This window comes from Ictidomys tridecemlineatus, chromosome X (assembly GCF_052094955.1).
Source record: "Ictidomys tridecemlineatus isolate mIctTri1 chromosome X, mIctTri1.hap1, whole genome shotgun sequence".
Lineage (NCBI taxonomy): Eukaryota > Metazoa > Chordata > Mammalia > Rodentia > Sciuridae > Ictidomys > Ictidomys tridecemlineatus.
In genome coordinates, this window is record NC_135493.1 from 30716967 (window position 1) to 30734846 (window position 17880).

The window sequence follows — 17880 nt, forward strand, 5'->3', positions numbered from 1 at the left end:
ATTTCCTCCTCCTTCTCCTCCACTTCCTCCTCCTCCTTCTCCACTTCCTCCTCTCCTCCTCCTCCTCCTCCTCCTCCTCCTCCTCCTCCTCCTCCTCCTCCTCTTCCTCCTTCTCCAGAGAGCAGATCAATGAATACCAGATATGTTGGGGGAAGGATTTTGGTTTCTTTTTTAGTTGTGGATGGACACAATACTTTTTAAAAATTTTTATGTGGTGCTGAGGATCAAACCCAGTGCCTCATTATGCTAGGCAAGGATTTTACCACTGAGCTATGACCCCAGCCCAGAATTTTGGTTTCTGACAAACTTGTCCACAGCTGATACTAATGTCATCTCTTGATCAGGAAGAGTTTGGCACTATAGGACCAGTTCCACAGCTTCACTCTGGCTGATGCACAGCATGGAAATGAGAGAGTTTTCTAAGCCCACTTGTAGCCTGAGATTTCCTTTGGGTTTTTCTGCACAAAACACAGAAGGCAAGGTAGTTACAGATGTTATACTGGTTCTCAGCCTGATTGGAGCCAGCAGGCCATAGAGCAGCACTGAATGAATGATATGTATGCATAATGAGTCTATGTGGGTATATACACGTGTGAAAACAATCTTCTGTCAGTGCTAGATCAGTTACATATGCCATTAAGTGTTAATCCAGAGAGTCACCTTACTTTTTTTCTGGACTGCTGTTTTAGTAAAGCAGAGTGTGTTTCCTTTATTATCAGGGCAATTTGGATAGCTGAGTTTTGTAGGGATTAAGCACACCTGTGTGCAGGCCCCACAACCAGATAGGCTTACAGGGACAGGGCTAATGCTAGCCCTATAATATCCAAATTGTTTCTCTAGTTACTATTTGTAGACAGATTTTTAAAAGTGCCAACCTACAATTATTGTTTTGTAATGAAGGTAATAAGCATAAAAATTACTCAAGTTTAAACAAATTTATTTTATCTAATTTTAAATCATTTCCATCCTTCCCTGAAGAAACCTTATACCATTAACCATCAGTCCCCATTCCCCTCTATCCCCATCCCTAAGGAACCAGGGATCTACTTTCTTCCTCTGTAAATTCACTACTTCTCAACATTTCATATAAGTGGAATAATACAAAGATCATCTTTATTTCACTTGGCATCTTTTCAAGGGTCGTCCATGTTGTAGCATGTAGCTTGCTTTCTTTTCCCTCCCCCTTCCTCTTTCCTTCCATCCTCTCTTGCCCCTTCCCTCCCTGCCTTGCCTTCCTTCCTTTTTTTTTTTTTTGAGAGAGGAGGGAGGGAGGGAGGGAGGGAGGGGGAGAGAGAGAGAGAGAGAGAGAGAGAGAGAGAGAGAGAGAGAGAATTTTATTTATTTTTTAGTTTTCGGCAAACACAACATCTTTGTTGGTATGTGGTGCTGAGGATCGAACCCGGGCCGCACACATGCCAGGCGAGCGCGCTACGGCTTGAGCCACATCCTCAGCCCCCCTGCCTTCCTTTCATGCTTAATGTCATCTTTGCTATGCATATATGCATCTTCCCCACCTAATAGGAATAGCTTCAATAATTTTGTATTTTTATTGAAATAGAATTCACATGCTATAAATCCTACCTTTTACGTGTGTAGCCATTATGATTCCCCAAGTTTAGAACATTTTATCACTCCCCAAAGAAACCCTGTACCCACTAGCAATAATTCTTCATGCCCACCTCCTCTTACCAACTACTAGTCTGCTTTCTGTTTCAATGGATTTGCCTATTGTGGACATTTCTCATAAAGGGTATGATACAATACCTGACCTGTTTTGACTGGCTTCTTTCACTCTTTTAATGTTTTCAAGATTCATCCATGTTTTGGCATGCCTCTGAACCTCATTCCTTTTCCTACCAAATAGTATACCATTCCATGAATATATCATATTTTATCTATTTATCAGTTGATGGATATTTGGGTTGTTTCCACCCTTTGGCTATTATGAATAATGTTGTTATAAATATTTATATTCAAGTTTTGGGGTAGATATATGTTTTTATTTCTCTTGGGTATATACTATGAGTGGAACTCCTGGGACAAATGATAGTTATATGCTTAACTTTTTGAGAGACCACCAGACTGTTTTCCAAAGTGGCTGTACCATTTTATACTCTCATTAGCAATATATGGGGGTTCAAAATTCTCCATGACCCTGCCATTAATAATTATCTGAAGCTTTGAGTTTATCTATTCTAGACATTTTAAAATAGTATCTCATTATGGTTTTGATTTGAATTTCCTTGCTTATTAATGTGGTTGAGGATCTTTTCATGTGTGTTAGCCAATTTGTGTGTTTTTTTTTTGAAAAATGCCTATTTAGATATTTTTCATTTTAATTGGTTATTTATATTTTTATTATTGAATTACTTATGAATTCAATAATAAATGTCCTTATTGGTAAGAGTTCTTATTAGTAAGAGTTTGTTATATATTCTGGATGCAAATCCCTTATCAGATATATAGTTTGCAATTATATTTTCCATTATGTAGGTTGTCTTTTTATTTTCATTTTTAATTTGTTCTAAATATTTATACATGACACTAGAATATACTTTGACACATCATACATAAATGGAGTACAACTTCTCATTCTTCTGGTTGTACATGATGTAGAGTCATACCAACTGTGTAGTCATATATGCACATAGGGTAATAATATCTGATTCATTCTACTATCCATCCAAAGTAGCTCTTTGCTAGTAACATTTGAAACACAAATGTTTTTAATTTTTAAAAATATCTTTATTTTTATTTATTTTGTATGTGGTGCTGAGGATCAAACCCCCGTGCCTCACATGTGCAAGGCATGCATTCTGCCACTGAGTCACAACCCCAACACTGTTTTTAATTTTGATGAAATATAGTTATCTATTTTTTGTTGTTGTTCCTTGAGCTTTGGTGTCATGTCTAAGAATGCATTGTGAAATTCAAGATCATGAAGATTTACTGTTAGGTTTTCCTCTAAGAGTTTTATAGTTCTAGCTATTATATTTAGATCATTGGCCCATTTTGAGGTGTGTGTGTGTGTGTGTGTGTGTGTGTGTGTGTGTGTGTGTTTGTGTGTGTGTGTTGCTGGGGATTGAACCCAGGGCCTCATGCATACTAGGCAAGTGCTCTACCACTCAGAAACATTCCCAGCCTGAATTCATTCTTATATATAGTATGAGATAGAGTGCAACTTCATTTTTTTTTTTTTGCATGTGGATATCAGGTTGCACCAGAACAATTTGTTGAAAAGACTATTCTTTTCCCATTGAATGGTCTTGGAATCCTTGTTGCAAACCAAATAAATATAGATTATGGGTTTATGTCTGGACTCTCCTCTCTATTCCATTGATCTAAATGTCTATCTTTATGCCAGTGCTATACCACCTTTCACCTGAAATTCCAAAAGGGATTTCATTGAATTTGTCAATCAATTTGTGGAGTATTGCTGTCTTGACAAGATTAAACCTTCCAATCCATGAACATGGGATGTCCTTCCATTTATTTAGGCTTTCTTTAAGTTATTTCAATAATGCTTTATAGTTTTCAGGGTACATTTTGTATGTCTTTTGTTAAATTTATTCCTAAGTGTTTTATTATTTATGATGCTGATATAAGTGGAAATATTTTCTTAATTTTATTTTCAGATTGTTCATTGCCAATACATAGAATACAACTTTGTATACTGATTTTATATCCTGCACCATTGCTAAATTAATTTATTAGTTCTAGTAGTTTTTAGTGAATTCCTTAAGAGTTTTTATTTACAAAATTGCATCATCTGTGAATAGAGATAATTTCACTCTTCCTTTATATTCTGAATGTTTTTTAAAATTTCATTTTCTTATTTAATATCCCTGGCCATGAATTCCAATACACTGTTGATGTAGCAAAGGCAGTTACCCTTGTGCTGTTCTTGATCTTAGGGAAAAAGCATCTAGTCTTTCACTACCAAGTATGATATTTGCTGTGGTTTTGTCATAAATGTCTTCTATCAAGTTGGCATGCGCTTATCAGAAAAGGGTGTCAGATTTTACAATGTTTTTTCTACATCTATTGAAACAATCATGTGGTTCTTGTTTTCATTCTATTTATGTAGTGTATCACATGCATTATATTTCAGGTCAAATAAACTTTGCATTCCTCACAAATCCTACTTTGTGGGGGCTGGGGATGTGGCTCAAGTGGTAGCACGCTCGTCTGGCATGCGTGCAGCCCGGGGTTCGATCCTCAGCACCACATACAAACAAAGATGTTGTGTCCACCAAAAACTAAAAAAAATAAAATAAAAAATATTAAAAAAAACCCAAATCCTACTTTGTCATGGCATGTAACTATTTTTACATATTACTGGATTTAATTTGCTGAAATTTTATTGAGTATTTTTAGATATCTATTCATTAGATATTTTGGTCTGTAGTTTTCTCTTTTTGTGATACCTTTGGATAAATTTTAAAGGTAAAATAAATTATTATCACAATCCAAAAGGAGTCTTTTAGGCATTTAGATTTCATTTGTTTCTAGATTTTCCTTGATTTCTCCTAACACATAATTGTGGTTGACCTGGCTCCATTCCTAATCAGAATGTATTTCCAATTGGGGGAAGCAAACTGGAGAGGGAAGGAATGGATGGTACATAAGATGAGTTTGAAAATAGGACAGATGTGTCACAGAACCCTTGTGTGAAAGAGGAAAAAATGATAAATGAAAACCTCTTACATCTGGGAAGATTTTTGCTATTGAAAAAAAAATCAAAACAAAAACACTAGAGAGCAATTGGGTGTGAAAGATCTTTAATAACCTTTTCAGTCCCTATAATTGTCACTATTATATTGTGTACTTTAGATGGGCGAATTGTGCAATATGTAATACATACCTCAATAAAAGTATCATATATATGACATGTTTATAATTTTTAAAATTAAAATTATATAAAAGTACATAAAATAGAAAATGACAATTCCCCTCCTGTCCCTAGTACCATTCCTCAGAGGAAATGTCCTCCCAGACTTTTTTCTTTGAACATAAACTATATATGTATGCAATATATGTGTATTTTTATTAAATACATAAAGAATTATATTCTTTATTTTTTTCACTTAATACCTTAAAAAGAGCTTTCTGTGTCACCATGTATGCATCCTCAACACTCTTTCTGAGGTATCTATGATAGGCCATATTGTGAGTATACATTTGTCTTCTGTTCCTGTGGCCCATTGCTTGCTTTACAAGACCTTTCCTTTCTGTTCAGGATCAAGAGCAACATGGGGAACAAAGCCCTATCCCATGATAGCATCTTTATGTTGGATCCTGAGATTGAAAGATCAACAGGCAAAATGCACCCCTCTTTGGAATCCCAGAGAGGCAGATCTCTGCAGGTAATCGTGGACTTGGGAATTAGTGCCTAATGGGCCTATTATTTTTCCATTCCCTACTCCTACTCTGCCCATTCCCTGCAAAAGGAGGGAGGAATTTACCTCTGCTTCTCAACTAATTCTACTCTACAGAACTGTTGTGAGTATTGAATGACTAAATGTGACATGCTTACCTATAGCCCAGCACATGATGTTGGCTAATATATGATATTTACTTCTCTTCACACATACACAAAGTTATGAAGTTTTAGAAGTTACAGTACACTGTTTATGTGCCAGCATACCAACCCCCAAGTTTTTCTCTTTCTTCCACAGAGAAGTCATGTTTCCAGAACTCTGCCTAGAATTGGGACTAGTAATGTACATGGAGCTTTATCTGGAGCTATGTTTGGAGTTGTCCCTCGATATGTACCCAGAAGTGGAGTCTGGGTTGCAGGTTCCAAGATCACTGAGGTAATAGGGTGAAATTGTTCTGTGCATGGGCAGATAAGTCTGACAGACAGATCTCTGCTTGATTTATCCCTTTGCTACTTACTATGGGCTAATTGCTTAACCTCTCTGAGGTTTCCTTTTCTAATCTACAACAAGTATAAGAGATTTCCTTTTCTAATCTGCAATGGGCATAATATATAATATCTATATCAAAGAATTACTTGGTTGGAGACTCAGAAAAGTTAAGGAAATCATTCAAGATTACCTACATAATAAGTTGTAGACTTGAAAATCTGACTAAGATGTGTTAACTGAGGTATTTTCTTTATCCCAGTTTCTAAGATGCCCAACCTCTTTGTATCTGCTTGTAAAAGGTACAGCTTTAGCCCCAATAAAATACAGGATGTATATAGAATGATCTCTTGCTTCTTGCTAATCTTAACCTGTTTTTTTTTGTGTGTGTGTGTGTGTGTGTGTGATGCTGGGGATTTAAACCAGGGCCTTGCGTATGTGAGTCAAGCACTCTACCAACTGAGCTACATCTCCAGCCCCCTAATCCTAATCATATAGTAGGCATCCATTGCTCAGTCAGATGCTTCTGGAGCTCTGATTCAGAAATGTCCCAGATGGAGCTGCTAAGGATTGCTGAGGCATTAACCCATAGCAGCTACATCTGCTTTTTCTCAGTTATGTGTGGGATTATGCCTAAAGATTTCCATGTTAAAAAAAAAAGATTCCTGGGGTTGGGGTTTTGGGTCAGTGATAGAGTGCTCACCTAGTATGCATGAGCCACTGGGTTTGATCCTCAGAACCACATAAATGTAAAATAAAGACATTGTGTCCACCTAAAACTAAAAAATAAATATTAAAAAAATTCCCATGTAACTGGGAAGGCCACACAAGAAGGACATCTTTTCTACTGGAGACCTGATTATTTTGCATTTGGCAAATAGTAAATTTGACTTATTTATGACATATCTGCCTGAGTCCCCATACAAATTGCCATAGTTTCTGTACAGTGCATGGAAGTTCTGCTAGTTTTTTTAGGCCTGGAGGGTGGAGAAGAAAACGCTGAAATAGTTACCAATAGTGATGAATTTATGGTTGTAAAGCCCCTAGGGTCAGCAGACTGTTGCCATCTTACATAACAGCAGGAAGTCACTTCCATGCACTTTGCAGTCTTCAACTTTAAATATCAATACCAGCTTTCACTTGCCTCCACAGCTACACTTCCTGCCTCCTCATGACCATGACCGAATGCCACAGGGTTATTTCTTACATTTGGAAAAGATAATACCTGTTTCCTGGACAACTCCCTTTCTTCCTCCTCCTCCTCCTCCTCCTCCTCCTCTTCCTCCTCCTCCTCCTCCTCCTCCTCCTCCTCCTTCTTCTTCTTCTTCTTCTCTCTCTCTCTCTCTCTCTCTCTCTCTCTCTCTCTCTCTCTCTCTCTCTCTCTCTCTCTCTCTCCCCCCCTCTCACTCTCTTTGGTACAGGAAATTGAACTCTGGGCACTCCACCACTGAGCCACATCCCCAGCCCTATTTTGTATTTTATTTAGAGACAGGGTCTCACTGAGTTGCTTAGGGCCTTGCTTTTTCTGAGGCTGGCTTTGAACTCATGATCCTCCTGCCTCAGCCTCTTGTGCTTCTGGGATTACAAGTATAAACCACTGCACCCAGTTTCCGCCTCCTTTCTTAATCCCAGAAACTGAGAGTCCCACACAACAGAGATATTCCATTTTTTTCAAAGAGTGATTTTTTTGTGTGTGTGAAAGTTAAGGAACAAAGATTCTAGGGGCATTGCTTCTCACCGTGAAGTGGGTGGGGGAAACTATAGTCACAGTAGCCCAAAGGCAGGTTTTCTTTAATGTTTGGTTTGGGCCAATGTTTAGGACCTTGGCCTGTTCCCTTAGGCTTTCCGCTGGTAAACAGGACTGAAGACAGCAGAGGATGTCAATAAATCCTGAGCCATCAACAATTATATTGACCTCTACATAGGAAACTTCCAGTTAAGTGCCAATGCGACAACTCTAAATGCAGGGTAGTTGATAGCATTAAGCCAAGGTTTCTGACACCCAGTGCTACATAGAAGCTGGGGCAAGTAGGGAATTGGCCAGTGGCTGAGTCCCTTGAAGGGGCCTTCCCCATAATGAATTATAGATGACATTTTGAGTAACTAGAGGCTTTTTTTTTTGGTACCAAGGATTGAGCCCAGGGGTACTTAAACATTGAGCCATATTTCTAGTCTTTTTTTCTAAAATTTTTAAAATTACCAGTGGACTTTTATTTTATTGTTTATGTAATGCTGAAAATTGAGCCCAGTGCCTCACACATGCTAGGCAAGCACTCTACCACTGAGCCACAACCCCAGGCTTTCCTAGCCATTTTCATATTTTATTTAGAGACAGGATCTCACTGATTTGCTTGGGACCTTGATAAATTGCTGAGGCTGGCTTTGAACTCACAATCCTCCTGCCTCAATCTCCTGAGCGGCTGGGATTACAGGTATGTGCCACCACACCTGATTGCAATTAGAGGCTTCTGAGAGAGGAAATTTAGGTTTGTAGTTGAGTCAGAAATACCAAGACTGAGACAATTTTATTCCCTGCCAGATATTTACCTGATGCCTTCTCTGAAGTGTTAGGAATATGGATTCATAGATTATTCTCTAAGGCATTTTCTGTTCTCTTTATTTGAGCACACATGGTTAAAAAGATGTGACAGCATATTAATAGTATCTTTCTGCTATGTAATCAAATTGAATTCAGTTATTTAAGAAACCAAGACTACAAAGCAGAGTTGCTTATTATTCTCAGGCCCAATTTGCCCTCTGTGGCTCTTCTTAAGGAGGCAGGCACACCATCTGTTCTGGTTGATTCTTTTTAACTTGGCCTTCTGTATAGGATCTCCCCTTCCCAGCTCTTATAGGTCACACACTAGTGTGCACAAAGACTAGAGTGGTTAAGAACGCAGGCTCTTAAGCTGGACAGACCTTTCAAATGTGTGCCCTGCCACTGAGAGAATTTGGGCCAATTACATCATCTCTCAATGTTTGTTATCTTCATATATAAAATGGAGACCAGACTAGCAAATACCTCAAATAATTGTGAAACTTTAAGACATACATATATGGAGAGCTTTCCCAGATAAGCACATTGTAACCGATTAGTAAAAGTTATTTGTCATTATTTATAATTATTATTATTGGTACTGGGTTTGGAGATGGTTGATTTGGCCTCTTCTCAAGAGCCCCCAATAGAACTTGGTAGTAATAAGGGTGCACTGGAGACCCTGATCTAAAGAAACTCAGAGGCAAAACTTTGGCAAGCCTCCCCTGTTGCCATTTTTCTTTAGCTACAGTGTCTGAAGGTTATGCATCCTGAGCCTGGCAGAGCCTACAACAGAAAAAAGCATGTTAACTTCATAAAAGAAAGAATCTTGCTTTGTTTGTTGTTGTAGGTCCAGCTCCTAGCATTGGGCGTAACACATTGTAGATGCTTAAACAGCACTTGTTTAAAATAAAATCATGGATTCTAAACCACATCAAGAGGACCCAGGAAAAAAAACAGTGCCTTGAAGTCAAGTGTCCCATCATCTTCAAACTGGGATTAACTAAGTTAGTCTGCCAAAACACAAAGAAAATTCAAATGACAAATTTTTATTCCCTTAGAAAACCAGAACTAGATCTGTAGATTTTCTTTCCTTTCTGTTTCTTTCATTCCTCTTTTTCTCCCTCTTCTCCCTCCCTCCCTCCTTCCCTCTCTCTCTCTCTCTCTCTCTCTCTCTCTCTCTCTCTCTCTCTCTCTCTCTCCCCACCCCCTCTCTCTCCTGAGGATTGATGAGGATTGAACCCAGGGCCTCACTCATACTAGGCAACTACTCTACTAATGAGTGACTCCTCTAGCCCTAGGTCTATAGATTTTCTTTTTTAAAAAAATCCCAGAAAACTCAATCTGGACAGAGATAAGATAAGGAACAAATAACCAAGATGTAGTCTAGACAATTCCTAGAATAACAAGAGCAAGGATAGTAGTTTGGATGCCAATCCCAGATCATAACCCAAAGAGTCACTTCCATAAGAATTGAGCTTCCAAAGGCATGGCTGAAGTTCAAACAAAGATCAGAATCAAGAAAGATTTGTAGTTCACATCAGTAATGCGATAACATCAGAATTCAGTTTTGATCAAACAAGCAATGTGAAGTTTCTGTTTGGGGTTTGTCAAATGTGTGCAGCAATCCAGAGGATAAACCAAGGCTCTTAGCCTTTGATTTAAGTTGGTCTTAGAAGTGAGGTCAGAGAGGTAGGAGATTGTTTCCTGGGTCTATCTATTTTTTCCATTTTTTTTTTTGGCTTCTTATTCCTTCAGCAATTAAGGAACAAGAAAATACCAATATCTTAGGGGAAAGTACACATTCCAACTTTTCCCTTCTATCCCCCCCTTTGTCAGATCCCACCACTGCGCCCGCGCCAGCCCAGCATCAGCCCACCTCTTATCCGTTCTGGCACAATTTCTAAGGACTTGGAAGAAATGTCTGGTGATGATGAGCTACCTATGAACCCACAAATGAAGGCTTCATCACACAAGATCTTGGCAGCAAAGAAGGTATTAGGCCCCTCCTGAAGGGGGCATTATGGGGTTGGTAACCCATCAGAGACATAATTTCTTCTTGTGTTCAATTTTTCCTGCTGTAGCTAAACACGAGGAGGGAAGTCAGAGTGATAGTTTGGAGATGGAGCTGTCATTCTGAACTTTTGATTTGCATGGTGGTTTACACTTTCCATCCAATTCTATAAACCAAATAATCACCACCATTTTAATTCATAAGCAACACAAGACAGTATGTCAGAAAAAATAGTTTATAGATGTTCTTGGTTATTTTATCAAAATAAAAATAGAGATGGTGGGGCTGGGGTTGTGGCTCAGTGGTAGAGCACTTACTTAGCATGTGTGAGGCCCTGGGTTCAATCCTCAGCACCACATATAAATAAATAAACAAACAAACAAACAAACAAACAAATAAATAAATAAATAAAATATTGTGTTCAACTACAACTAAAAAATAAAAAAATTCATACTTAAAAAAGTATATATGGTTAAGGGAAGCAAAGCCTATACACTTGCAACCCCTCGCCCCCCAAAAAAACCACACAAAACCTCAAAGGTTAGGGTATGTAGTATTGTTAGATAGACACATATCCATATGAAAAATCAACTGAAACATGAAATAGCATGGGTATATGCATTTCTTATGTTTAGGTTTGTCAACCAAATAATATCTATCAACAACTGGAAAATTAATAGATTCTGCCCATATCATTTCTTTCATTCTCAAATTAATGTGTATTTAATTTAATTGGTTGTGGAACTTGGAAGGGCTTTTGAAGTGATGTAGTGTTTAGAACACTTAAGTTTGTAAACAAACTACAAAGTAAACCAAAACATAATTTATAATAAAGATAATTGACCGATTGGAATAAAACTCATATCAAAGTTAAATGATCCTGTGAAGAGAAGCAGCCTTCAGTTATATATGTCAAAAACATAGATTAGGGGTTGGGGCTGTAGCTCAGTGGTAGAATGCTTGCCTAGTACGTGTAAGGCATTGGGTTCAATCCTTAGCATCACATTAAATAAATAAATAAATAAATAAATAAAAGGTATTGGACCAAAGTTAAAGCACAGACTGGTAGTCAGCAGATGAATACTCATTGATTTATGGAGTTAGCTTATGAATATACGAAGAGTGCCCCTATTGATGAGTTAAGATGGACAGTCTGAAATTCAAGTGGAAGGACTGAATTAGATAACATTTTTTTAAATCATGGGAAACATTTTTATTGTGTTAAAATTTACCATTTTAACCTTCTTTTTACCATTTTTATTAACACATATTAATTGTACAAATTAATGAGTTTCACTGTGACATTTCTATGCATGTATTATCGTGAATTGATCCTGTCCACCTTCCCTTCTCTGTTGTTCTACATCATTTCTACCCTTTCTCTCCCTTTTCCCATTCCCATCAGCCCCTTCTAGTTCCTAATAGTTTCTTTTCTACTTTCAGATCATCTTTTTGTTTCTACATATGAGAAAAAATATGCAATACTTGTCTTTCTGAGTCTGACTCATTTTGCTTAACATCATGTCTTCCAGTTCCACACATTTTCCTGCAAAAGACAAAATTTCATTCTTCTTTATGGTTGCATAATATGCTGTTGTGTATATGTACACCATATTTTCTTTATCCATTCATCTACGCTGATTCCTTATCTTGGCTATTATGAATAGTGCTGCAATAACATAATAAACTGGGTGTCTCTTTTGTGTGATGACTTCATTTTCCTCAGGTATATAACTAGGAGTGGTTGATCATATGAAAGTACTACTTTTAGTTTTTTGAGGAACCCCTATACTATTTTCAATAGTGGCTGTAATAATTTACATTCTCATCAACAGTGTATAAAGATTCCTTTTTCTAAGTTGCCAATATTGGTTCTGAAATTGCAATCCTCCTGCCTCACCCCCTGAACTGTGCTCCACCATGCCCAGATTGATGAACAACTTTAATGTATTTTTGATGACGTTTAGTTTTGTCCATTAGTTCTTTTGATATTCATTTTTTTTAGTGTCACATCTAATTATGTAATCTAAGATCATGAAGATTTACTCCTATGTAAATAAGAGTTTTATAGTTTTAGGTCTTATATAGGCCTTTGGTCCATTTTTACTTAATTTTTGTATGGTGTGAAATAAGGCACAGTTTTCCCAGCACCATTGTTAAAAAGATTCTTCTTTTCCCACTGAATTTCTTGCCACCTTTGTTGAAAATCGATTGCTTATAGATGAATGGGTTTATATCTGGATTCTCAGTGCTGTTTCTATTGTATTGGTAAATGTGTTAGTCAGCTTTTCATTGCTGTGACAAAATACCTGAGAAGAACAATTAAAGGGAGCAAAGATTGATTTTGGCTCACGGTTTTGGAGGTTTCAGTTCATGGTTGCTTGGCCCCTTCACTGTGGGCTTGTGCTAAGGCAGAACATCACAGTGAGGATGGTGTGGCAGAGCAAAGCTGCTCACCTATGGCAGCCAAGAAGCAGAGAGAGAAATATAAAAGATCCAGAAACAAAATACACCCTTTGAAGGCACACCCCAGTGACCTACCTCTTCCAACTAGACCCTAACTCCCAAAGTACCTACCACCTCCTGGTAGTGCTGACAGCTGGGTTCTGAGACTTCAACATATGACATATTGGGGGGTATTCCATAACTAAAGTATAACAGCTAATGACAATTATGTTATATTTCCCTAAGGTTGCTTCCTTCTTATTATGTCTCTTGAGTTACCTCTGATGGCTTCATCCAAAATATATTTTTATTTTTCTTTACAAAAAAAATCTCTGAAGATCAGGGCATCTTTTTTTTTTAATCTTCTCATGTATCAAAGGAGAGCAAAATGATCTCTCCCAAGTATCCCACAGAAAGTTGCAGTTTACAAAATGATTTTGCACATAGAGGTACATTTGATTCTTTCAATAGCTCTGTAAGGTGGATAGGAAAGATACTATTATACTCAATTTAGATTTTTTAAAACCCTGAAGTTCAGAGAGATGAAATGTCTTGGTCAAGACCACAGGTCCAATTGGTACCAGGGGAGGTGGGGAGAAAGAGTTGAGACTTGAACCCAGAATTCCTGCCCCAATCCCGAATGCTTTTCACTGAACCATGTGATTCCTACAAATTATGTAAATATGAACAACGAATGCTTATCAATAGAAATAGCACTCTTTTTTTTTAGTATTTATTTTTTAGTTTCGGTGGACACAACATCTTTGTTTGTATGTGGTGCTGAGGTTCAAACCGGACGCATGCCAGGCGACTGCGCTACCACTTGAGCCACATCCCCAGACCTAGAAATAGCACTGTTTATTAGCTAAAACAATGGAATGATTGACAGCTACTTAAACTGTAACATTTAATAACAGCTAACATTTATTGAGACTTTTTATATAAAAGGCACTGTGGTAAGTACTTTCCATGTATCATTTTATTTAATACTTGAAACAACACACCAAAGTATATATTACTATTATCCCCATTTTACAGACATAGAAACTGAGACTCAAAGAAGTTGGGGAACTTCTTCAGAGAGCCAATCTATGGTGTGGCTAGGACCTCAGACTCAATTCCAAAGTCCATGTACTTGTGTGTGTGTGTGTGTGTGTGTGTGTGTGTGCGTGCACGTGTGCGTGTGTGTGCAGTGCTAAGGATTGAACCCAGGGCCTCATGCATGCTAAGCACATGCTCTATCCCTGAGCTATGCCCCAAGTCCTCCAAACCCACATTCTTTTTTTCTATAAAAGTTAAGACATTGCAAATTTCAGAAGGGATGATGGGAGGGGGGCTGCAGGGAATATCTGAAATTCCACTCCTGGAACGTTCAAATTGACAAAAATGTTGGCCACAACAGCTTTTATGTGATGAGGTTTTTGAGGAAAGTAACAGCTGCAGAAGCACTCTCAGGAATGGCCACATAAGCCACTTTGATACACTTAGAGAATTAAAATCTCAACAGCCAATATGAGATCTCACGCCCTGTGCCAGTACTTCCTGGCACAGAAGCCTCCCCCCAAGAACAACTTTTCCCACCAAGAGATGCTTCTGCTGGAGATTTCCCGAGACTACATGCCTTTCCAGCTTTTGACTGAATGCAGCTTCCTGGCATTCCAGGCTGACATCTTCCCAGATAGTTTCAGAGTGTATCTGACCCCAGAGCAGCAGCATTTCCACCAACTATTTGATGAAACCTGGGCCTACATAGCCTCCGGGTGATGCTCACAAATAACATCTTCCTTTGTCCAATAAGACAACTGTCCTGCTCTGTCTCTTTCCTCAAGTGTTTCCTTATCAACAGGAAAGGAAGTGGGGAAACAGCATCATGCCATAGAAAAGGAAGATATTAAAAGGATGACCAAAGGGTAAATTGACTGAACTACTTTGTGCTGGGTCTAGATACTTGACAGAAGGAGAACATGAAGCCAAAATGTGTTTTAATTTTCCAAAGATCTGTCCTTACCCCAGCTAACAGCAAAGGAGTGTATGGCCACCTATCAATCAATGCCAAAGGATCTCTTCTTCTGGTCCAAGGTCCAACCATGTTTCCTGGGTTAGTAGGGCCAGGCCTGGCACTGATTGGGGCAGATGTTGAGGCAAAAGGAACTTATTAAATCCAGATGTTAATTAGAAGATGTCTGTGATAAACCCCTTCTAAAACACAGGAGAACTGAAAATTTCTCAGTCTTCCTTAATAATATGCACATTTGGTACAGAGAGGACATGTTGGCTGTCAGAGTTAGGGTTGCAGAGGTTGGGGAAGGAGAGGTAGAGAAAGGAGTTCCATTTCCCCTACTCAATTTTTAGTCTTTCCAGGAAAAGTTCAGTTTGCTTTCTCTGGTAACTATAAAATCCTGTGGTTGGCTCCTGTGTTCACTTTTCTAGGTTACTCCTAACCAGTAGGGCTGAGGGAGAAGAAAGAGCCTAATAAGGAGCTCTACTTCCCGGAGGAAATCCATGCATTTCTGGCTCCTATTCTAAGACATTTGGTGGGATTAGGAACTTCCTGTACTACTTCTTCTTCTTCTTTTTTTTTTAAAATGTTGTACAAGAAGTTTCTTAAATTTGTTCTTTTTAGATATATATGTCAGGAGAGTATATATTGATATATTAAACATGGAGTACGTCTTATTCTAATTAGGATCCCAGTCTTGTGGTTGAACACCATGTGGAGTTTCACTGGTCGTGTATTCATATATGAACATAAGAAAGTTATTTGTGATTCATTCTATTGTCTTTCCTATTTCATATCCCCCTCCCTTCCCTTCATTCTCCTCTGTCTAATCCACTGAACTTCTATTCTTCCCCCCCCTCATCACTTGTTGTATGTTAGCATCCACATATCAAAGAGAACATTCAACCTTTGTTGAAAGTCTCCAGATCCATCTATTTTCCTGCAAAAGTCATGAAGTCATTCTTTTTTATGGCTGAGTATATTCTATAAACCACATTTTCTTTATCCATTCATCTATTGAAGGACACCTAGGTTGGTTCCATAGGTTGGCTGTTGTAAATTGAGCTGCTATAAACATTGATGTGGTTTTGTCACTGTAGTATGCTGATTTTAAGTCCTACCAAGAAGTGGAGTAGCTGGGTCAAATAGTGGTTCCATTCCAAGTTTTCTGAGGAATCTCCATACTGCTTTTCATAGTGGTGGTACCATTTTGTAGTCCCACCAGCAATGTATGAGTGTACCCATTTCCCCACATCCTCACCAACATTTATTGTTATTTGTATTGTTGATTATTGCCATTCTGACTGGAGTGACATGAAATGTCAGTGTAGTTTTAATTTGCATTTTTCTAATTGCTAGAGATGGTGAACATTTTTTTTCACATATTTGTTGACTGGTTGTTTTAGTCAGCTTTTTCACTGTTGTGAATAAGACCTGACCAGAACAATGATAGAGGAGGAACAGTTTATTTGAGGGCTCATGGTTTCAGTGGTCTGTGTCCATAGATAGTCAGCTCCATTCCTTAGGGCTCAAGGTGAGCCTGAACATCACAGAGGAAGAGTGTGGCGGAGGAAAGCAGCTCACATGATGATCAGAAAGCAGAGAGAGGTCTCCACTTGCCAGATACAAATATATACCCCAAAGCCACACCTCCAAAGCCCACCTCCTCCAGAAACACTCTACCACTTCATTTACCACTCAGTTAATCCCTATCAGAGGATTAATTCACTGATTGGGTTAAGATTTTCACAACCCACTCACTTCTCCTCTGAACCTTCTTGTGTTTATCTCACATGTGAACTTTTGGGGAACACGTCACATTCAAACCATAACACCTATAGTATTTCTTCTGTGAAGTGTCTATTATTTGTTGTTGTTTTTGCTTTTGGTGTTAAGTTTTTTGAGTTCTTTATATATCCTGGAGATTAATGCTCTATCTGAAGTGCAGGTGGCAAAGATTTTCTCCCATTCTGTAGGGTCTTTCTTCATGTTGATTGTTTCCTTTACTGTGAAGAAGCTTTTTAGTTTGATGCCGTCTGTTTATTGATTCTTGATTTTACTTCTTGCACTTTAGGACTCTTGTTAAGAAAGTCAGATCCTGAGTTAATATGATGGAGATAACACAAGACAAATAGATAACATCAGGAAGTAGTGTCATATAAATTTATGGATGAGTTGCCTAAGGAAATTAAGAAAGGATTGAGACCATCCTTAATTTGTGTGATAGGTCCCATAAAACAACTGTAGTATTCCTTTCCATTTCTCTCAGAATCAGAAACAGATTGGTGAGCTCCATTTGTCATCATCCTGACCCATTAGCTGTCTGTTAAGTCCCAGACACTGGAATCTCAGGCCAAAAAAGAGCCGTTCTTGGAACTTAGATAGAAGCTTAGGTTATTGCTGGATCAGCATATACTGGTGGAAGGAAATTTAAAGGCATTTGAAAGCTGAAAATACCAAAGGGGTCCCTGTTTGCTGTGCAGAGGTAGTATGAAAGAATTTAGTGGGTAAACACAAATGGAAATTCTGCCTACCTGGGTATGATGGCACATGCCTGTATTCCCAGTGGCTCAGGAGGCTGAGGCAGGAGGATCACAAGTTCAAAGCCAGCCTCAGCAACTTAGTGAGGCCCTAAGCAACTTAGCAAGACCCTGTCTCTAAATAAAAAAATAAAATGGGCTGGGGATGTGGCTCAATGACTCAAGTGGTTAAGCGCCTCTGGGTTCAATCCCTGGTACCAAAAAAACAAAAAAATAAATTTCTGTTTACCTGCTAAATTATATCACTTGTTATTCTTGTCCAGGGTAGAGACAGCTTATCATGTGGTCTTCAAAGGGGTATCTGTAAACACAGAAATCTGAAGCTTATTAGGAATGGAAGGAGATCTGGGGGTCTCTTGGAGGCAGGGAAAATATTATCCAAAAGCCCAGAGGAGAGTATGTAAAGTTCCTACCAGGGAAACTATCTAGGTGTGCCAGAACCAAATAGTTTAGAGAGATGGAGACTAGCCATAATGTGA

The 17880-nt window shown here is 38.3% G+C and overlaps 1 protein-coding gene across 1 annotated transcript in view; it reads left to right on the top strand.

Moving 5' to 3' along the window:
- The window catches only part of Kiaa1210 (KIAA1210 ortholog), a 46341-nt gene that overhangs the window by 10435 nt on the left and 18026 nt on the right, over positions 1-17880 (top strand). Inside the window, exons 5-8 of the mRNA XM_078033924.1 lie at positions 5240-5366; positions 5679-5824; positions 6170-6200; positions 10243-10398. Coding sequence (XP_077890050.1) covers positions 5240-5366; positions 5679-5824; positions 6170-6200; positions 10243-10398 — 460 coding nt within the window. The remainder of the gene's footprint in view (positions 1-5239; positions 5367-5678; positions 5825-6169; positions 6201-10242; positions 10399-17880) is intronic.